We start from the raw sequence: 21,160 nt of genomic DNA, 5'->3' as shown, positions 1-21,160 counted from the left end.
GTAACGCAGCTTTAGACGGCAAAGACCTTAATATCAACGAGAGGAAGAAGTCATTGTTTCTTTCTAAAACGTCAAACTTGTTATCATATCTAATCGTCAAAGGCTGGGTACAGATGAAATTGCTAATAACAAAGCCTATTTTTTTCTTAAAAGGTGATTTTTCTAGAATAATTCTCATTTCGGCAATGCGAAGCCGGATTAAAGCATTAGATGTTCGACGAACTCAGGCCAATTAGCCATCACATATTGTTCTAACAACACTGGAAGAACTTCATGATTCAGTAACCTCTGCTGAATTCTAAGCTCGGTTTTATCGCATGGAAAGCTCAAATATCTTTGGATGGGGTGCTCTCTGCACAGCGATTAATCGATGAGCTGACCAATATTGTAGCGCTCCAACTAAAAGTATCGATGATCAGGTCTGATGAGTTATGCAGAGCCGTTAGAATGTAATTTATAACTGGTCCGGTACCATCTGCTCACTGCAATTTTTGGTGGAATTTCTAGGTAAACATACCTAGTGAACCTTCTAATCTCTTAATGATACACTCTGCAAAAGTAACTACCTATTAAAACCACTTTATCGTTGCCCGTATGCCGTGGCACGGATATATGTTAGATCAATTTTACCAAACGTGTAACATAATACCGTCAAGAGTTAGATATTTATTAACGATTAGTATATCGCATACTTTATGGACACACAATTTGCTGCTGATTCTTATCTCAAAACGTTAGCTTTGATTGATTACCAATACCCATCTTTATAAGAGCCCACTTGCAGGAAATGAGGGTTATTATGCTTTCGATACTTGCAATTCACGACATGCATTTTCCCAGTGCAGCTTATTCAAGGTGTACATTAGGCAATGTGCAAAAGTATAGAAGAAACTACAAGTTTTGGTATAATGTTTGCGTCTTGTTCGCATTTATACAGATTTCTCTATATTATCGATAGTAGGATTGCTATTTTATGGAAAATTTACCGAAAGTTAGTAGAAGTACCATAGGTAAGGGGAGGTGTTCGCTCGAAAGGTAACTCGCGAATGTAAGAGTATGTAAGTTGTGACATGAGGCACTGAAATTATTTTAGGCAATTTAACACACGATCTTGAGGGTTAAGGGTAGGGTTCGTGGAGAATGACCCTTCTTCTGGATCTGCCATTTGCCTACCTTAAATGCAAGTCTGTACATCATACATTTATATTGCAAATCTGTCTACTATTCTCATACGGATGGCAGGTCTAGCGTAATTCACTAGGCTGAGTAGGATCCAGAGGCTAAAGAAAATGTTTTTTTTTATATACATTTTATTTTTAGTCCAACTTGAAATGAAAATCGTTCCGGCTGGCACCCCTTAGAAACCTACTTTCTGCTCTTGAAAAATAACGTTACTATCATATATTCTATACATTTTGGTAAAAAAGATAATAATAAGAAAGATAGCCGTTGAATCTCCTACTATCTTAAACAACATAAGAATCTTCGCACGCAGTAAGTGCATGGTTCAATATTAAAACTTTTAGCTAACGCAAATAATCGGTATTTAAGAGAACTTTAATATATACAATAACGGTCTTGCTACGGATCATTCCAATATAAAACGGCCTTTACAACTTAATAATCACAAAGCACCGGTTTAGGCGGATGTTTAGAATACACGTTATTACAGTGGCGTACCAGGAACTTGAAAATTGGGAATCGACATGTATCGAAACAAACGGACGCGTTGGTCTTTGAAAACTAATTCATCTTTGTTGAAATATGTGGCATAAAATTGATCTGAACAAGTTAAACGACTTACAGTGCTCTTAGCAAAGGATTGTGTAACCTAACCTCAAAATCAATCGGTACATATATAACGTAGTGCCTTGGCCAAGAAACATACAAAAGCTAATCATAACTAATTTGTTTTTCCCGTGAATACGATGACCAAACTCAACGCTCGAATTTGCTAGGGGTCAACATGCAGTTGTAATATATCTCCTATAAAGAATTTTCCCTAAATAATTTATTGTCTGCAGAGGATTGCAGTTAGCGGTAAGCTGCGGACACCGAAAGCACTTCGGAAACAAATGAGGAACGTGGCCTGTACGAACTCAGAAATTTGCCTGCAGAGATGTCCGGTTAAAGTTGCGTGTTAGGTGAGCCAACGTGGTATGAACCTTCACATCTTGCTGGTCCATATTTCAGCGTTAACAGATGCTGATTCACTCGATATCTAACAACCGATAGAAAAGAACATGACACGGTACTTCACATAGTAGCTGATTTTTCTCAACGTGAGTCTGCCTTCTGTGCGTTTCAGTGGAGGATTAAAGCGTACTTGGTTATGCCATAGGTTCCCCTCGATAATTTCTCTACCTCACAGTTCATACTTAGGATGATTTGATATACAAACGGTGACGTTTAAAAGTCAGCTGGAAATAGAAATGAAAAAAAAAGTTGCGTATCAGATGCCAATTTTAACATCACAATTCATTTATGCAAGTATATATAGATATCTTTACAATTAATCGAGTAACTGGCAGATTGTGACATTGTACCATACACTGTTCTTTAAAGCTTATCAGCTGCGGCCACCTAGTAACGTTGTCCCATATTCGAAATAGAAAATTGAGGAAGATACACTGCGTATGTACAGGTTATTTCTCTGTTGCTTTTTCTAAAGATTAGCTATAGATCTGACGCGTAGCTTCAGATCTCGACGAATTAACGGCTCCAAAATTTTACTTATGCGCAATCTCAGATCTTCGCCACAAACAACCTAAAAACATTATTTTTCGTCATACATGACCGCTAATGAACTTGCATTTCGACTTTACCAGCACAGCTTTTAAATGCTAGAGTGCAAAATTTAACTTTAACAAATATACTAAAGTTCTTCTACAGTTAAATTTTCTACATTACTTGTACTAGTATAATATCCAAACTTATTAGGACAATCAGGCTTTCTTACTTGATTGTGTCCTGGTCTGATTCATGTTCTTCTAGTTACCCGTACGCAAGGATGACGGTATTTAGCAAACCTGCTGAAGTGTTCAATAATTTTGTCGTAATCTATCGTGGTTTGGGAATCAGATTTTGCTATGATTCAAGGAATTCAATTTTTAGACAAAATAAGTACATCATTTTTCTTTTTGCATAGATATTGCCAAGTTGTGTTTCAATAGTACCTTAATAGATTAAAAATTACAGGCATGGTAAAGATAAGTTTCCTTGGTTACATCCAGCATTTCATTATCTACAACTAATCTTTCTTCAAATCGAAAATTCAAATTAACGTCCACACAAATTCAAAAAAAGTACACATGTAACTTTCCGCCCCAACAGTAGCAGCATATTTTATTTTGTTAAAAAATAATATCTCACATGCGCCACTGGCCTGCTTTCTATATCCTCACCTCATTGTTTTTTTCGCTCCTTGATCATCATTCGTCGTACAGTTCAGTTCTTTATTATTTTCAGCTTAGTTCTATGTATATTTCGTCATCGTTATTACATCATGCAGAGTCATTACCATTTTTATTTATCTTCATTTCTTTACTATATTATATCGTTTGGGTGCGTTGCGTCGATAGTGGCAAGTCTTGAAGTCGCACGGTTCCATGTAACAGTCAACAGCCTGACGATAACAGTCTGACCGTGTTATGATCGTTTTCATCGCGCCTTCTACACAAGATCTTTTTATTTTCCTCTCCACCCTTCTGCACAAGTACTTCTGCTCCACCTGTCAGACTGACCAATAAACTGTGTCCTCTAGCCTTCGCTCCTTGTATACTTTCACATTTACGGTTTCGATTTTCGCTGTTTCTTTTAACGCACCTTCCCCTTTTTAACGTTTGTTCATACCGTCCCGTTGTTTCCCCTATATTGATACCCTATGTGGCCCAAACAGCAAGCCGTCCCTAGACATACTAGGCTTCTCTTCGCGCAACGCTTCTTATTGCTTCCTTCTCTTGACATCATTAGCATATTTCTTCTTTCTTTCCACCGCGTCAGTATTTCGTCGCACAGCGGTTGTTATTTTACTGGAATTTCTCAATAGCAATAGTTAATCTTAAGTGAATGATTTGTGACAATTGTGTTGAACGTGGAAGCGGCTTGTGTAGTGTCCATGTTCGAGCGTACATGTGTGAGTGGATATGTGTTTGAGTGTGTTTAAACATGTCTGTGATGTAATCTAATGTCTATATTCGGTTTTTGTGTTGCTACCGATGTCAATGTCCAAAGGCGCGCGTTTTAAACGAACCCGCAACTTCATCGTTCATCATTTAGTCAATTATAGATTAGTTAGAGTTTTTGCAGGCGATAATGGCTTCCTCCCCGACTGCCGACAGAACCGTGAGCACGATGGTAGTATCGCCCTTCTTGAAGTCGTCGGTGATCTTCGTGGCAAGCTCCTCATCAGTTGGCATGCGGAGATCGTCACGGATGTCACCTTTCTCGTCGAGCAGGGACACGAATCCGTCGTCGGAGATGTCGACTAGCTGGAAGTCGCTGCGGTTTACATTAGGAACGTCGATGTTGTGGGTAGAGGGACACAGATCTTCATACTTCTTCGAGGTGAAAATGTCGATGCCCACTAGATGTACTTTGGCGTGACCATGTTTGCCAGTCTTCGAGGTGGTCATCTCGACGATCTTGCACGGTCTGGCTTTGATCATCACAAAGCCGTTCTTACGTAGAGCAGAACACTGCATGGGATAGGTGGCCGAGGCACCAGAGGCAGCCTGGTCGAAGTGAGCATCGTCATGGTCTTCCATTGCGGCGGGGCGTTAATTCGCAATCAAGTAACACTGAAAGCATTTGCAAACGAAGTTAGAATAAGACCTTCTGATGCAAGATTTTAATTAACAGAGGTCCTCGGGAAGATTTAGGTGAAATCCGATTTACTACAAGATTTCATTACCTCGAGTTACAGGTAGAACATAAGTACACGACAAGTTCATGTAGACTTAAGCGGATTAGTTTTCGCAAGAAAGATTTTGCAAATTCTCGAGTTGTTAACGCATTATATTATAGCAGTTAATTATCGAAATCTCTACTCAACCTGTGATTAAACCTTCTTCCCTTGTGAGCGTACTAGATCAATAATTATCTTCTGGTTCATATAAAAACCATCCCACTGTAAACATTGAATTCTGATGGGAAAACGATACCAAGGCAGCTCTTCATAAGCGAAGTTTTCAAGCAGAGTTTTGTCCTTCTTGAAGTGTTGATTGCTCTCCATATCGTAATTTGATAGAATTTTCTATATTTTTGAAACTCTTAGGTGGAAATATATGAACGAAGCCCTGTGGTATGATTAAGCGCAATGTTACTGCAATAACTTACACACGGAACAGTACAGACAGCTGTCTCCTCAGTAACATGCCAGTAATTTTGTTGCCATCTTTTGTCCTCTTGGTGAGTCCAAATGGCCAGTTGAAAACCAAAAAAAAAAATGTCAGTATATATATATATAAAATTTCCATGATTTTGATCAGAGACTGCTGGTGAGTGCTTTCACCTATGGAAATCTGCTAGCACCATCAAACGATTCAGGGTCGCATCCTTTGCTTGATTAGCGTGGCGGATGCAGAACTGTCTGTCTCTAAGGGCGTAGTGTATATCCATATTCGTCTGTAGTGCCAGCGTCTACTGGTATAAACAAACCAGGTGAAATTTAACAACAGTAAAAACGCACTTGTTTATAGAGAACACGATTGGCGATAATTTTAATGTCAGAGCACACATGTATACGGAGCACAATGCGACTTCTACGAATGTAGAAGAAAGGCCGTAGGGCCCTCAGTGATCCTTATAGCGCAGTTGGCGTTGCGACATTTCGTGGACCAGGTGATGGTGTTCCCGTCGCCTGCTGGTCGTTGCATATGTATGTGCTCACTACCGATGTACGGTCAGTAAATACGGAGAGTCCCATAACAGCCACAGTCTAATATTACGACATCGGTATGGGCGGACACACCGCCGTTGTGTTTGAGCGTAATAGAACTAGGCGAAAATATATTTTAATATATGAATTACCATTTGCAGCCTTAACCGGTAATCTCTTTGCGGTATTTTTTACCAGCACAAATTGGCTCTTTGAATGAATACAGATCACCACATCCGATCGTTTACCGACAAAATTGAATAACGCCCATGTACAAGCACACAAACACCAAAGAGTGTGCGCTTTGTGTCGGCTAAAGGTTGTTCTCGTGGTCTCGCTGTAGTGGTAGCATCTGCCAAAGTGAGACAGGTAGACAAACATTCGAACAGGCCAACGGGTTAAAAGCGATATGCGCCACTGTGATTGCACAGCGTATATACATACATAACATATATTACACCGGTATATAAGGCCATCGACGAGTGCTACATCAAACTGTACAGCAGCGGATTCCGCCCACTTATTGCGATGGTACCAAATACTCATGGTGGTAGTGGTACTCCTAGGTGACCGTATTAAAGTTATAGTCGGCAGTAACCACTCCAATGGAAGTGACAGCAGTGATGGCAAATAATGCTGATTGATGCTGACTATTAGTTATATCGACAGTAGCTGGGCGCGCGATTTTCTGATGAGGCAGTACCGCCGTGTTGGTTCATCGTAACGGGGTACACCTGTACTGCCGAAACCGTCCGAACACGGCTACAATTTAACCGGCTGCTACTAATTCTGACAACGACTGAAATCGCTAAATGACACCGGCTCGTGATTGTCCCACCGATGAAAGCTATAGAAATACGTATTACTTACGTTAGATGGCGGCAAAAATGAGTACCTACAAATTGGCTGTCACCAGTAAAGGCCACCATAATATGGAACCCTTGCTCAATCACGCTCACATTGAAATCGATATATATCGACCGGAGACCACCCACACGCATCCACAGACAAAGAAAAGCAATAGAGCCAGCCTGGGTAGGTCAACGCTACTCTACGACCACTGTTCGCCCTGGGTCCGGACTCGCCACCAAACCACGTTTAAGCAACCCCAATAATATTTCTGGTACTACCGTCAACACTGTTGCCTGTATAGACAATGCGATCACCGCCGACGATTAGAGTACTACCGAAACCGATCTTGAAATGAACGAAAGCTGACAATTTTTGGGACGTTATATAGGAAAGTAGCACCGACAGTAGTTTGTAGACCCACAAGGGCGTGTTATGGTTTTTGAACTGCAACTGGGGCCAGTTGTCGGTTAGATGGAGATTTCCGATTCCGAAGAAAAACAGTGGAAGATTGCGGCTGACCTATGGAGAGGATGAGCAGCTAAAATCGGATTTGCTACAGCCATTTCTCTAGAAAAGAGACAGATACACGAAAAAATGTTACTGAAAACTTCACTGCTACTGGCAGGACAGATAAATGTATGATGGAATTAGTCAAATGTAGCGCGAAGAATAAGCAGCGTATCACAATTGCAAGTTTGTAAGCTGACTAAGATTCGGTGACCGGCGTGCGCCTGTGTAAAGTAACCAACCGAAAGTAACAGACCATGCACTTTACAGAGCCAATGGCAACAACTAAATAAGGCCACAAAACGTGGGAGGCTGGTCAAGAAAACGAGCATGTAGAGTTTAAGCACACAGCAGCACGCCAGACTGAGCACGAAATCCGCCAGTGTCTGCTGGTGATGACGACGAGGTGACGAAACTGGTAATCGTTAATTAAACCTAACTGGCCTTATAGAGCGACTGAACTGACAAAACTATACGTTTTCCAAAGTGTAAAAAACTGAGTAACTTCTACACACACATTTTTCTATGATAGGATGGCCAATTATATATTATTACAAATTATATTGTCATTAAAGGCGGGCCGTGTTCTGCTCTGTAGCACCGTCGTACGTGCTGTGCGATGTGACCTGCAAACTGACGACAGCGACGACCCAACGTACAGTGGCGATAATATACCAAATGTTGCTGCCAATGCAATACGGCCTCGTTGTGACCACGTAGGCAATAACAGCCTTGTCACCGCACAACGTTCTATAAAGCAGTATCGAAGCAGGCAGCCGAAAAATCTATTGTCACCAACGATCGAGCTGCAATAAAGATACCCAACTCATCACTCGACAGTTAAATTGAGAATAACATGGCGGTGCTGTATCACAAAAAATGCATCAAACGTCGTTAGTGGTTAGCGTTGCCAGCAGTAGTAGATAGATTAAAGGCATAGATTAGACAGACGGACACAGTTGTTTCGGTCCGGTGTTCCGATAAAAGTCTTCCGAAACATGCTCCCAACAACACACAAGCATAGAAAGCGCTCGAAAAACTCGCGCATAGAGATTGAAAAACAATTTTGGAGTTATCGATTGATGGATGAAATAGACACTGTAGTGAACTTTCGCATTAGCCTGAGTACCGCTAGTTGCATAATGAATCACGTGTGATCACGAACGACTCAATCAATGATACACGACGAAAACTCGTTTGTTAATGCATACAATCACGCAGCTACGATACGGATATAACACTCTGATTATTCAATAGTCGTTTTAAAAAACATTAGATCACTAACAAGAGAAGGACCAATAGCACAGAAAATTTTGTGAACAAGAACAATGGGGTAACATTGATCAAGTCGACTCAGGCGAACACCATGTGGCAGGATTTAGCCAAGCCTGATTCTGACCCGCGTAGTAAAAATCTAGCGACGATGAAGAACCGGTGTCTCGGTTTCCTAATCAGCCGTTCTTAGGCGACAGCTAAACGTTCGGAAGACAATTGCTAGGAAAGCACTTGACGACACGTGTACGCACCTGGCAAGGAAGAACTTGCAAAGAGACCGACTGAGCCTACAGCAGCATCAACCTCGTGGTAAACAAAAAGCCTGCTCGTTCGGAAGGCCCCATTCTGGCGGGCGATTCGAATCTTTGGCCGCCATCTTGGAAGAAGGATAGCGGCAAGTTCGAATTTCTCGGCTAGTTCATAGTGTCATGGGTGAACCGCGTTCGAAATTCGCTCATAAATTTAACCGCATAGTTGGAAAGGGTAACTGAACCATTGGAAATGGCTACAACTAGACATATTTTGTGTGCGAATCTTGCATGCGTACCCAGTGTTGCCAGAAATTTCTAGTTTTTCGGCGGGGCTGTTCTGACTGCTTCTGCCGGTGTGGCAGTGGTTGAATAGTATTGAATGGCCAGCCATCGCCGTCGCTAATGCTTCTGCTTCTGCCGCTATGACATCGTGGTCTGTGATGATGGCTGCCCTGGACTCTGCTGCCGCGCGATTCGTTTTCCATCTATTCATCGTACACCGTGTAGCGCGGTGCTGAGACCAGCAGTAGCGAGGTGCCAGCGCCACTAGTAATGATAGGCATCTGATAGTATTATCGGCACGTTGCCGCTAACGACGACGCTAATACTGCACCAGCCTACTATGTTTATGATGATAAATAGATAATGCTTCGATTTTACTGACTGGTTGTTGCAAGAGCAGCAACAAATTCGCGCGTACGTAGAACAGGAACTTCATGGGCTAACGTGAATAGCATTCAAACAATAGCCTCTGTTGTCGATATCAGCCGGAACAAAGGCTGTTGAAATGTGTGTGCGGGTACGCATTGTACAACTTACCCATACGCTAGCTGAGACTAGATAATATCTTTTTGGATTTAGAGTGCTTCATAAGAGCCAACGTTGCGGGATGCGATAGGATAAAATCAAATAGAACGAGAGTCAAAGCCGGGGTAGGCAGCTGGCAGGCTGGTTGGCCTTCGGGAAGTCTGAACACCGAAGAGATTAATTATTTTGTGGTCGTTATTTATTAGATATAGCTGAATCTGTCGTTTTTTATGTGGAACAAGGTGGAATCAACATACGACATTAGACATATGAGAAAAGTGGTGCGTTCCACCCAAACAATGGTGGATGCAAGGGCCGGTCGGGCCATTGTACATCGATAGCATTGTTTAATGCGATACAGTGCGCCGATGTACTATTGTGCGGCATTAGATGCTATTCACAAATAAACATAAGATTAATTAACTGACAACAAGCGATGGACGCAGCCCTTTAAGGACAGCGTGTGCTACTTCAGTATATTTAATATTCAAGCTAATCCCTCGCACGTCATTGAGAGTAGCGTCAATGTAATGAACGACTGCAGTGACAAAACATCCTTCCTTTACCCACGGAAGCGCATGAGCGAGTTGTCCAAATCATTTTTATTGTGTAATAATAAAGCAAAATATATGCATATGTATGACATATCGACGCAAATTACAAGATTACTAACCACAGGCCTAAAAGTTCGACTTTTAAATTATTAAACGGGATTTATTGAACAGTTGTTAACTCCCTAACAAAGGCTGTTTAACGTTGAAACCGATTTTTCTGATCAGATGCAGTTCCAGTGGTAGATAAATACCTGTATGAACTAATCTCATTATTCACTGATTTAGATCTACCTGAGATAAGCTAAACGAAAACCAAACACAATTTATAGCCACACAGCACAATTGTCACAAATATTAGCTATCCAGCGACACAACCGAGCTGAGACAAGAGCAATTAGGTGCCGTGTAGGTAGAAAAGATTAAAGAAGTTGTATCAATCTCACACCCCCTGTTCATAAGAGACATTTTTCAATTAAAAATATATAGTTTTTAAATTTCTTTCTTGGTTTTCAGGTTTTTATAATGAATTTGATAAAGCCGTCTAAAAATGGATATGCACTTGACGAACTATATAATTTTACGAGTTTTACGCCTGGTACTTGAATTGTTAGCTATTCTTTCGTGCAGTTGACTTCTGCCAGGACGAAACGAAGTGCGTTTACGTATTGATTCGAGCTTAAACTATTACCAGCTTGACAGGCAAGCACGTTACCCAAAAATCAATATAAGAAATATAGTGCAGCCAGATTAAAAAGGCTTCCTGAATACAGATTTTTTAGCACGAATGTGCAGAAAAACGAAATGATAAATTGAACGAAGAAGTGAGCATTAGCACTATTAGCTTTTGAAGTAGCGGACATTGAAGTATGCTCTCGACTGAAGCTCGGTTTAAAGTATTGAATCGTATGCCGATTGTCAACGCTCATTTTTATTATTACTCGTAGTTGTAGCTCAGTACAGCCGTTACCAGCAGTAAAATCCAACAAGGCAATGAAGCCTGTTTAGCGCATCCGAAAAACATTAAACGTCTCAAGTTAAACTATAGGATCAAACTAAATTCTAAATGGTTATGTCAGCCTTACCGAAATATAGCTTACACAGTGTGCAAAATATGCCCTGTCATAAAACATAAAAAAACTAACGGGATGTTGTGGACTTTCTCGGAATTTATCACTTATTTCTTCTACTTTTACGAACATTCTGAGTATAGCAGCTAACTGAAATGGCAATTGATTCTATTTATGGTGTACGAAGCGATTCTAATATTGTAAACAGATGTTTGTAAAGCTTTAAAAGAGTTTTCTTAATTTGAGTACTTATAATAACATATTTCGCTCTAGGCTCAACAAAGGTTAAACCTTTGGTATAATACACAGGCATTTGCACAAAGGAGTTGCAAGTTTGCTGAATGCATAGTATACGTATTTGAATGGTAGTGCTTATATGAAATTGATTAGCAAAGTAGTTAATTAATCTTACTGGTAAAGAATAATTTAATTTCAACTATTTATTTGTATAGAAATGATTTAGGTAAGAAATGCCATTAAAAAAAAATCAAGCAGAACAAGGGAGAGCAATTTAGATAAACTTTTATTCAGTAGATACCTTAATAGACATAGGCGACAGATATCTTTCAGTAACATTATTATGAACTAAGAACTACGGATAACCGCATGAGAATGTCTTGTATATTTTAAATAATTATTTTATTTCATGGGCCCGCGTATTTATAAGCCCGAATTAGATTATCAGTTAAACCTCTAAACTGCATCTAATGTAAGTTTTTGACATCTGACAGCTTACTTATTTGTATTGCTTGCATAGAATGTTTTTGTTTGCCGTAGCAGAGACTTAATTGATTGAACGAACATGAAATCGGTCAGTTAAAAACGAGCTTGTTTTACAAATAAAATAGTCAACGCTTATATACCAAAATTAAATTACGTAGACAAATACAATATGACTTTGGAGGATGGGTCTGCTTGATTCCGCAGTAGCAAAATAACGTTTCCATACTGAAAGAATCTACATATATATGGGTAAAATGAAAACAGTGTACTTATGTGAACTACAAGCTGGTTTATTTAATAATGTCACTTGAAATTGATAACAACAAAAAATCGACAAGAAGAAAATTTCGTAACAATAAAAAGCGGTTTTGGATAACAATGCCGTACATTAGGCGCTATAGCCTACGCTATTTAAACGAACATAGTCGAATCTCACACTTGAAATGGTCTCCAAGATTTAAGCTAAATAAGCAAGAAGCTCTGGCGCAGTGCCGTTTATGTTCTGCCATAATTATGCTATCCCTTCAACTTTTCGAAGTTTGTTGGGTGGTTTCTCTGTGTGTGTCTGCTCTGCAGAAACGCCTTTCGTATGTGGCTCCTCCACAGAAGCGTCTTTTGCGCCAAATTTACCTTCGTGGGGTTCGTCTGCAAGAGTCTTTTCTTGATTTTTTTCTTCAGCAGTTTTCTTCATTCTTCTTAGACGAAAATAGTGTTTCTTGGATTTCATATGAGCTGCAAAACAAATAACTCGCATTAGCTTTGGCGATCGTATATGTTGCAACATATAACTCTGGTGCGGAGAGTTAAATCAAGCATCATTGACAAGCTTCCATAACCTATAGTAGTAGTGAAAGCCATTGTAGGACATGACTAGTGCTTTTCTTAGCATTTGTGGTGCAATGCAGTCATTGGTACGATAAAATGAGGTGGTAAAATAATCCAGAAGGAGGCAGGCGTATATGACGGCACTGTACTGCTTTTTAAGGTTTTAATCTATACTTATTGTGCGAATGAGTCTTCAAGACCACCTCTTCGGTATAACATTAAGGATTTGCATTTATTAGAAAATCTAGCCGGGTTGAGTGGGGCTTCTCTAAAAGACCCATAAAATGGCATTGTAATCATGGCCACCCAGACCACGCTGCCCCATACGGCACTTGTATTGGTTGTACCATTATGGTTAATCTCTCCGACTGACGTTACGCTGCACATCTCGCATGTAAATATTCCTTCTCGGCTTCTCACAATGTCAGTCTTTTGCAAGGGTTGCGTGTTTGGTTGTTTGCCTGCCAGGATGTTCTCTATGATCTCTATGGCAGTGTCCCGTACGTTGTAATTCCAAGCTTTTAGATCGGTTCCATCCAAACCATATATTGGAGGAACCTCACGATCGGGCTCTGCAAAAAGCACCAATACAAAAGCAAAACATAGTTTTTGTGTGTTTTTTAAGTTTTTCTGAGCTCAATAGATCTCTAGAACAAAAAGGCATATATTTATGGCTGTCTTCATCTCAGTTTTTGATAGCGTTTATGATTTTTTCCAAAGGACAAAAAGTTTCCAAAATAAGCACTACTGCATGTAACGTTACCCAAATATCTTACAAATAGAGACTGTAATGGTATTTAAACTGATCAAACACAATGGAGCAACGAACTAGTAGTGCTGGGACGACAAAAAAAAAGAATAAAAAACGAATATATTTTCAACTAAACATGCCTTCAATTTGAAGTTTTGACTTGAACAGCTATTCCATTTTCTGCATTTCTATAGCCTAAGTAAATGATCGGTTTCAAACGTAATAAATAAACCTCAAGCCATTTCAAGGGCATATATATATATATATATATATATATATAAAGCACAATAACCAATGAACAAGAGGCAAGAAAAGTTCGTCGCCGACTAACCTCCTAAAAATCGTTTGTTAATCCATTTTTTTTGATACCTTGAGTATCGCTTTGTCACTTGCTTCATCAACCAAAGACTGTGCTCAAATGCCTTCTTTCCTGAAGAACAAATATGTGTTTCTATAGGGATAAGTTAAAAAAAAAAATATAGAAAGAAATCAGTTTTATAGACTATGCTTGGTTCGTTTTCGTTTCTTCTTTTCATTCATTTAATGTGTAAGTTATGATTAACGTTTCCAGCTTTAGTCAGTCCAGGTTTGTTTTTTTCTTGACCTACGTATGACTGTAGCGGTGATGTATCTTCAAAGAAATCAAAGCTCAGTTTAAAAGCTAGAATCATCCATTATAAAATAGGAATATAGAAAGAAAATAAACAAGTAGCAAGCTAACCCTCTTTTGAGTTCCGATCTTCAGCCGAAGATGTAATATATGAATGAAATTCTTTGAATCCGATTGATTGGAAAATGCCTTGAGTGTAGTCGCAGCTTCCTTTACGCCGGGAATTGTAATCAGCATGGAAGTTGAGCAATTCGTCGATGAGACCTTGTTCTATCATTTGATTAACCCGAGCATCTAGGCGGGCTTCTAAAACTGTTAATATGGAAGATAATGGGCAAATAATTTATTACTGTGACTTGATACTATAGTATTATGATTTCTATGACTGTTGTTGATTTTACTAGCATTACTATAATTAAAATAAGTTGAGGTGAATAACTAACACCGTTCGTAAAAGCTTTGAAGATCTGTCATTACCAAATAAACAAGGCGGAATCAACTGTAAATTTAGAATAACTCGTGATATTATTTCTGTCTGAGACGGTGAGGAAGATTTGAATTGAGCCTTTTGTTCACCTCCAATGGATTTACCTTCCTGTTGGCACTGAATCCAAAAAATGATCGCATATTTGAAACGTAATGGTCCACCTAAAACGCCACCCCGCTGCCGCTGGTCACAAAAAATGTGGCTTTGGGGTATTTTCGTATCGTTGAATACTTGTAGGCTTCGTTCAATCTTTCTTCGATCGTTCGGATGAATCTGGGCATTGAAGGAAAATGCCAGAATTAGACATTTGTACATTTGCAGAGCAAATTGGATTGCAAAAGTTGGAAGCAAAATCATCATTCAAGGAAAATACAGTTTTGGGACCTACTTGAGAGTTCTAACGCTTAATTACCTAGTTTGTTTATTTTCTTAGAACTTCTGCGCCTGGGATTCGGAAATGTGTCCAGACAAAGTTTTATGTAAATTCTGTGTGATTGAAGTTCCAGCAGCAGTCGTCAATACATTTTTAGCGTGCACGAAACAGGAATTTCTTTAAATATCGGACACATTTACCATAAGAATATTGGTGATTCACAACTAAGGAAAGGATGTTAAGCAAGTCACAATTTGAGTTGATAACTTTTCAAAAGCAGAATTTTTTAATTTCAACCTAGATTGCTGGTACTCTGCTAAACGTTGGCTAATCCTTGTTCTGGAGAACCTTAAAACTTTCAACTCTGGAGTGAACAGAGCCAGTAATTTGTATCCCAACACCTACACGCAAGAAAGTCATAAAATATGAGTCGTGAAATTATATTCGCGGTAAATATAATGTAGGCAGCTTAATAATAACAATTATTATTATTCTTATTACAAAGATATTTGTAGTGCTACGCATAATCGCTCCGCTTATACATACCGTGCGGGCTCGCTCTGGATCAATATTTTGTAATCGGATGTAAAGACTCGTCGTACTCTCATCGGGATAACACGATTTCGGCGCTTCAGCTATAAGTCTATTCATATTTTCGGCGCTACTGCTATACGAGGTTACCAGAGTTTCCCAGATCAACGATTCAATATAGTAATTAGTACCACCCACAATGACTGCCATTTTACCGATCGAACGTAATTGTTCCAACTGTAAAAATTATAAAACAGCATATGAAAAATGGAAGTACGCGCTTTTTTTTTTTTAACTTTTCGGATCTGTTTAGGAAATACGTGACAGTGACAAAAGAAACATGTTCAATGCAAATAGGGTCTCGTAAGGTGGCTACCTAAGCGGCTGTAGAAATAGTGATTTAAAGATCAAATTTAATGTAGCATTTATACGAGAAACACAAAAGCGCATTACGCAATTATATGCGGATGAATATCTACTGCAAGGTAAAGGTTGTCAGCTTACTATTGGTAGACTTCGGTTTCGGAAGTCCACTACTGTGAACTCCTTGAGAGGATCAAGAAAACCCAGCATGTGATGGGGCACACCGCACATCTCCTCGGGCGAAATTTTGTTTGTAATAATGTCCAACCCTTTATATACCTGCGTTGTCAGGGGTTGGTAGTTCATCGTTATTCACTGATTATGTTACCAGCTGCCCTTGCGGCCTATCCAGTCTTTGTGTACTAGACTAACTTGGATCCTCGATATATTTATCGCGTAAGTTAGCAGCACTAATCAGTAATATTAGTAATAAAGATAATAATAAAGCTGAGCATATTCGCTCTGATCCATGATCTGTATACGTTAGTACGTCAGTCAAGCATTCAAACGTATTTGAAAAGCTTACCTGCATAGAATCAGCACTAATCACTTCGCCATTAAATTTCTTTGCTATCTCTACAGCTAACTGGGACTTTCCGACTCCTGTTGAACCAAGCACTACAATCAGCGGCGGTGAACACGATGAAGACATTGTCTTGAAAAAGCTATTGAAAACAGATCGTCGAATCAAGCTGCCTAATACAGTGGCACGCATCTGTAAATTGACAATGTTGTTTATTTTGAACACGATTTCAGGCATCAGTACCTGTTAAATAATGTGCCGAACGGATCATGTGCGATTAGAACAAATAGAAAAGACTTATTTCCGCTGCCAGTAGGCATATATATGTTTCCAGAAGACCAGCAAACATTATGGCACGGAACGGAACAAGCAATAGTTGTCACTGCTGATTTGTTTTATTAAAATAATGGTAATTTATTACGCTGCGACAACTGATTTGAGATCTGGTTAAGGGCTTAACGTATAACGCTCAACATAACTTAGTATGAACTTAACGCGCTATCGCCATTTGATAACCATTTACTCATGCACCTTTCACATAATCAAACGTTTCAGAAATCAGATACATCATATGTGTTGTCATGATATTCCTATTCTGTAATATGCGTTCTAATAAATGATCTTAAGGGACCCGTTGGGTTGGAGAGTACTGAATTAAATAATCATTACATAATGAGACCCATTACTGTGATTTTCGATATAAAAAATTGCTTCCGGTGGGTTCCGGTGAATTATATCCATGCATATGTGCGTCAAAAACAAATACACCATTTCCATCGAAAAAAAAAAGACGAATTCGAGATAAACTTTGAACGAATTGCTCACGTGAAGATGAGAAATCACTGCCGGCCAGCTGACCATTTTTCCAATGTTAATTAATTGCCATGAAGTACTATAAGTGCTCATTATTTACGAAAAACAGAGATCCCGTGTTCGCACATCAAAGCACTAGTGGATTACAATGTTTAACACAGCAATTTAAAATAATGGGCCATATGTTTTCATCTGTCGGTCAAATTTTTCAATCAAAGAAATTGTCGATCACGGGTTACTAATGTCACAAACTGAATTTTCGAGTAATATTGAACCTGTTACAACAGTCATATCCGATTGATAGACACTTGGAAAAAAATAGATCATCCGTAATTTGTTCGTCTCCTACACACATGCATGCGCGATCAACCGCGTTCGATTTTGGCAGGATTCAAATTTTGCGGGTTCCGACTTGTTTCGCTGCGCTGACGGAAATCGAATATGTCTGTTTGTGTTTATATGTATGCGTTCACCAACCATACATTGTGCTTGATGTTATGGCATTTATTTAAGTAGCAATTTGGTCTCTTTTTTTTCAACTAAAACTAAAGTGAAATCCAGTGTTTTGTGGGCCAACGATGTTTACAAAATACGTGTGAACGCATACAACTGCTTAGGGTGAATTATGTGAATCGTTACCGGTATTCAGTGGCCTACAACATGGCAACGTAAGATAAATCATGCGCTCACAACTATTTTCAACCGCATTACCTTACCGTGATAACTAGGTTGACAAACAAAAACATGTTTGTTAGGTAAGTGCATGATCTATGAAGGCTTCTGTGTGAACAATAACGACATCAATATTAGGCGTGACGAATTGTTTAAATGGTTTGAATTTCGGAAAACATTATTATACTGAAGCAAGGAAAGTTCCGAGTGTAACTAGGAGACAAATGATGAAGTATTCGTTTTCGTTATGTACAGAGATTCGTTTGTCGATGACCACAGCTAGGTAAAGTTGGAAACAAACTTGATTACCGGCCCTTCGTGTTTTTTGCCTAGTAATTGCAATTCTGTTATTACAAAATGTAGCAATTCATATTTGTAGTTCAAGTATGCACGAAAATGCACAGGACCGTTTAGATAAGAAAAGCACTCATTTTAAAGAAGCGTTTTCAATCGAAATCTTTGTTCCGATGTTGCAATGCGTTTTCAGCTTTTCCGTCCAAACTAAGCTACAGAAGGCTTACTAATCGCTTTACTTCTCAAATAGAAAGCAACAAATTTCCTTACCTCAATAACGAACCATAAATGGTTTTTTGTTTTGCCCAATAGTAATAGATGAACGACATCTCAGTTTTCAAGGAACTCGTTTGCCAAATGACGCACATCATGACATCGATTCCCGTAACAAAAGTGCCAAAGGCTAAAACGAAGAAGACACTTAAGCGGTTAATGCTCGCGAATCTCGAGGAGCCAATTTTGCGAACTATCGATGAGAGGGCTGATAAGCTGATAGAAAACAAACTGGTCAGCTATTTGAAAGAATTCAAAAATAGGGTAAGCAGGTTGAATTGTTTCAAGCAGAAATGTGTGATGACTTTGCAACTCAATGGTAAATCAAAGCAGTGGGAGTTCAATCTATCCTGATACATTGAGCACAATAAATATCATGTCTTCAGAATAATGACTGTTATAAAGATTCAGTATATGAATGAATAAATGAACATTTCTTGTATTTTTTGCAGGGTGAGATCAGACGGCGAGTTATGCTTGGATTAAATAGCATAACACGTGGTGTTGAATCCTGTAGTGATAATTTGAAAGTGGTTCTTCTCAATGCCAATGTCCGACCAGAGAGGTTAGCAGTAGCAGTAGTAAAGATTGTCGACGGCGCTGTAATCAGCACGTGAAGAAATAGCAATACCCTGTTAGATGAAGGAAATTCATTTGTTTTCAATGGAGACAAGTGATTTAGTTCCTGTTGATGATAAACAGTCATTGAAAGCGTCTCCATCGTAGCGTACATTTGCAGCTTAGTACCTTTACGTTGTCCATTGCAGACTTGTTATTCACCTCCAACAATTGTGTGTTCATAAAGGCATTCCTGTGGCGGCAGTTCGAGCGATGGATAGCATTGCAAGAGTGCTACAAAACACTGTTAAAGGTTAGATTCGTAATTTATGTTGATTTTGAATTTACGTAGACATTTATAGTTCCTCGATTTTAGCTTTACGCTTTTGATATGTCCTAAGGAGGCAGCTTTTATTTAGCACTATCAGTTATGCTCAAAGGGCTTGTCCACATCTCGATATGGACAAGTCCTTTGAGTTACTTTTTTTAGGTAGAACATTAAGAATTAGCTCCCACTAGATTATCCGGAGTTTTTTCAACAAACCTTTGAGAAGAGGTATGGCGGTCATACAAACAGCCATTAAATTTAATAATATAAGTCCCTATCTTTCTTAATATGTTGTTTTCCTGATTGTTTATTTTTGGCGACGATGGGTACCAACACTGGGATTAGAATCAGCATGGCAGTAGGCTTGCTAATTATAGTCACCATAGCGACGCATTCAAAAAGATCAGCATCAACGACCCATAACACGCCGACCATGTACTTGTATACTGCGTAGACAGGAGGAAGTCCAGGAAGTAGCATAAGCTTTTATTACCTTATTTAGGGTTCGATTCAGGCTTTTGGTTTGGGTTCTTATGATGGGCACAAATAATTCTTAAGGGCGGGTGGCCTGTTGAAATAAGCTTAGTCAGTAGACACGCTCCTTATGTAGCAGAAATCACACATATAAAAAACAATATTTTTGCACAACACAGAATAGGCAAGACATCGGTGTGATTGTTGAACTTACCGAAGCCTGTGTAAGGAATACCAACCTAGCTTAATTGTTCACTCTATTTCATAGTAGGGTTCATATGATATATTTTTAATTTAATTTGTATCATTGGTAATAAATTGAGTGAGCATATGGTTGACCTCACTATTGTATTTTCTTCTAGCATTGAAGACAAATATAACCGCCGTGGGTCTCCTTGGAGGTTGCTCTCCCGAACTTGTAAAAGAAATCATAGGCGCTTTGCCCCCAGTGGAAGTCCAGCACGTGGAAATATTGTCACCAAGCCCGCCCCCACCGGCATCACCTCCTCCGTGCCCCAAGGTGAACAGTGTGTAAAAGCTTCTCTGTTTGACTCATTTCACACGAGTGTTAAATCTGCCATAGAGACGTGTTCTGCTCGCGTTGAGCGAATCTGATATCCTTATTATGTTTATTCCTTCGCCTAGCTTTTGAATCAGATCTAGTAACTTATAAATCAGGCAGCGTTACGCAGGTTAAAAAATCGCCTAAAAATGTAATGCTGCTAAGAAAAATTAAAACTGCTGTTGTAGAAATATTTCGAAAAATATCACAGTGATCGGCTGGAGTTTGAGAAGCGCCTAAATATAATTTAAGTGCATACGAGCCTATGACAGTGAATTCAGCAGGAGGAGTTTAATTCTCAAAATATGTTTCAGGTTGATTTTAGGAAATTATTAGTTGAGACGAAAGATGCAGATATGAAAGATCTTGCCTCCGATACAGGAAGTGAAGAGCCAGCCGGTAACAGATCAACCGTTGGTCGTTTCGGGACAGATCTGGTCGACCTTACAGAAGGCTGCATACCGTTTGTTGACTACAACAGTTTCATTGGAAGCAATCGATCATTGGAAATGGGAATTCGAGAACCTCTTAACCAATACGCGCCGTCAACGTCTGGTTATAAACCGCCGGTTTTTAAGATGAGATAATGACACTTCTGGCATACAGCTCAACGTTTTTTTGGTGTAATGCTCGTTTATTATCGCTCAATAAAGTCACATGCTAACATAAATATAACGTTCTGTTATTATTGACTGTAGTTTATCTTAACGTGTCCAGTTGTGCGACACATAGTTCAAAATTATTTTCAAGAACAATCTTTGGCGAAAAATACCTTTCTGTATCCGAAACTCTATATCGGTGCGCTGCAT

The 21,160-nt window shown here is 39.3% G+C and overlaps 3 protein-coding genes across 14 annotated transcripts; 1 reads left to right on the top strand and 2 right to left on the bottom strand.

Annotated features, from left to right (window-relative positions):
• Positions 1-3,318: 3,318 nt before the first annotated feature.
• LOC111267759 (eukaryotic translation initiation factor 5A) lies at positions 3,319-8,874 on the bottom strand. Of its 3 annotated transcripts, none has more exons than XM_022846241.2 (2): positions 8,764-8,874; positions 3,319-4,799 (listed from the first exon to the last, which is right to left on the bottom strand). In XM_022846241.2, the coding sequence occupies exon 2, from the start codon at positions 4,764-4,766 to the stop codon at positions 4,290-4,292; it is 477 nt and encodes a 158-aa protein (XP_022701976.1). In that variant the 5' UTR covers positions 4,767-4,799; positions 8,764-8,874; the 3' UTR covers positions 3,319-4,289. The 3 variants fall into 3 exon arrangements, with proteins under 3 accessions (XP_022701976.1, XP_086827563.1, XP_086827564.1); XM_086971437.1 differs by lacking the exon at positions 8,764-8,874 and adding an exon at positions 8,637-8,710; XM_086971438.1 differs by lacking the exon at positions 8,764-8,874 and adding an exon at positions 8,523-8,545.
• Positions 8,875-12,183: 3,309 nt separating this feature from the next.
• Positions 12,184-18,441, bottom strand: LOC111267756 (tRNA dimethylallyltransferase). 6 transcript variants are annotated; one of them, XM_086971436.1, is made up of 9 exons: positions 18,427-18,441; positions 16,381-16,569; positions 15,996-16,133; positions 15,507-15,728; positions 14,692-14,860; positions 14,212-14,412; positions 13,822-13,941; positions 13,087-13,311; positions 12,184-12,646 (listed from the first exon to the last, which is right to left on the bottom strand). In XM_086971436.1, the coding sequence occupies exons 2-9, from the start codon at positions 16,567-16,569 to the stop codon at positions 12,426-12,428; spliced, it is 1,485 nt and encodes a 494-aa protein (XP_086827562.1). In that variant the 5' UTR covers positions 18,427-18,441; the 3' UTR covers positions 12,184-12,425. The 6 variants fall into 6 exon arrangements, with proteins under 6 accessions (XP_086827562.1, XP_022701968.1, XP_022701966.1 ...); XM_022846233.2 differs by lacking the exon at positions 18,427-18,441 and adding an exon at positions 17,466-17,561; XM_022846231.2 differs by lacking the exon at positions 18,427-18,441 and adding an exon at positions 17,203-17,552.
• Positions 17,670-21,026, top strand: LOC111267757 (uncharacterized). 5 transcript variants are annotated; one of them, XM_022846239.1, is made up of 6 exons: positions 17,670-17,858; positions 18,491-18,693; positions 18,882-18,994; positions 19,197-19,300; positions 20,152-20,309; positions 20,666-21,026. In XM_022846239.1, the coding sequence occupies exons 2-6, from the start codon at positions 18,514-18,516 to the stop codon at positions 20,936-20,938; spliced, it is 828 nt and encodes a 275-aa protein (XP_022701974.1). In that variant the 5' UTR covers positions 17,670-17,858; positions 18,491-18,513; the 3' UTR covers positions 20,939-21,026. The 5 variants fall into 5 exon arrangements, with proteins under 5 accessions (XP_022701974.1, XP_022701972.1, XP_022701973.1 ...); XM_022846237.1 differs by having other exon boundaries at positions 18,469-18,693; XM_022846238.1 differs by having other exon boundaries at positions 17,670-17,945.
• The last annotated feature ends 134 nt before the right edge of the window (positions 21,027-21,160 follow it).

Source organism: Varroa jacobsoni, unplaced genomic scaffold (assembly GCF_002532875.2).
Source record: "Varroa jacobsoni isolate VJ856 unplaced genomic scaffold, vjacob_1.0 scaffold_1217, whole genome shotgun sequence".
In the NCBI taxonomy this organism is placed as follows: Eukaryota; Metazoa; Arthropoda; class Arachnida; order Mesostigmata; family Varroidae; genus Varroa; species Varroa jacobsoni.
This window is presented reverse-complemented; position numbering and strand designations above follow the sequence as displayed.

What these genes read in the sequence shown, in the direction of transcription:
- LOC111267757 (XM_022846237.1), top strand. Translation starts at nt 18,475, where the DNA reads ATGAACGACATCTCAGTTTTCAAGGAACTCGTTTGCCAAATGACGCAC. An exon ending in GCCAATGTCCGACCAGAGAG is followed by an intron (nt 18,995 to 19,196) that starts GTTAGCAGTAGC and finishes TGTCCATTGCAG; the next exon opens with ACTTGTTATTCACCTCCAAC. An exon ending in CACCTCCTCCGTGCCCCAAG is followed by an intron (nt 20,310 to 20,665) that starts GTGAACAGTGTG and finishes AATATGTTTCAG; the next exon opens with GTTGATTTTAGGAAATTATT.
- LOC111267756 (XM_022846231.2), bottom strand. Translation starts at nt 17,283, where the DNA reads ATGAGCACTTATAGTACTTCATGGCAATTAATTAACATTGGAAAAATG. An exon ending in TTAGTGCTGATTCTATGCAG is followed by an intron (nt 16,134 to 16,380) that starts GTAAGCTTTTCA and finishes CTGACAACGCAG; the next exon opens with GTATATAAAGGGTTGGACAT. An exon ending in GAAACCGAAGTCTACCAATA is followed by an intron (nt 15,729 to 15,995) that starts GTAAGCTGACAA and finishes TAATTTTTACAG; the next exon opens with TTGGAACAATTACGTTCGAT.
- LOC111267759 (XM_022846241.2), bottom strand. Translation starts at nt 4,766, where the DNA reads ATGGAAGACCATGACGATGCTCACTTCGACCAGGCTGCCTCTGGTGCC.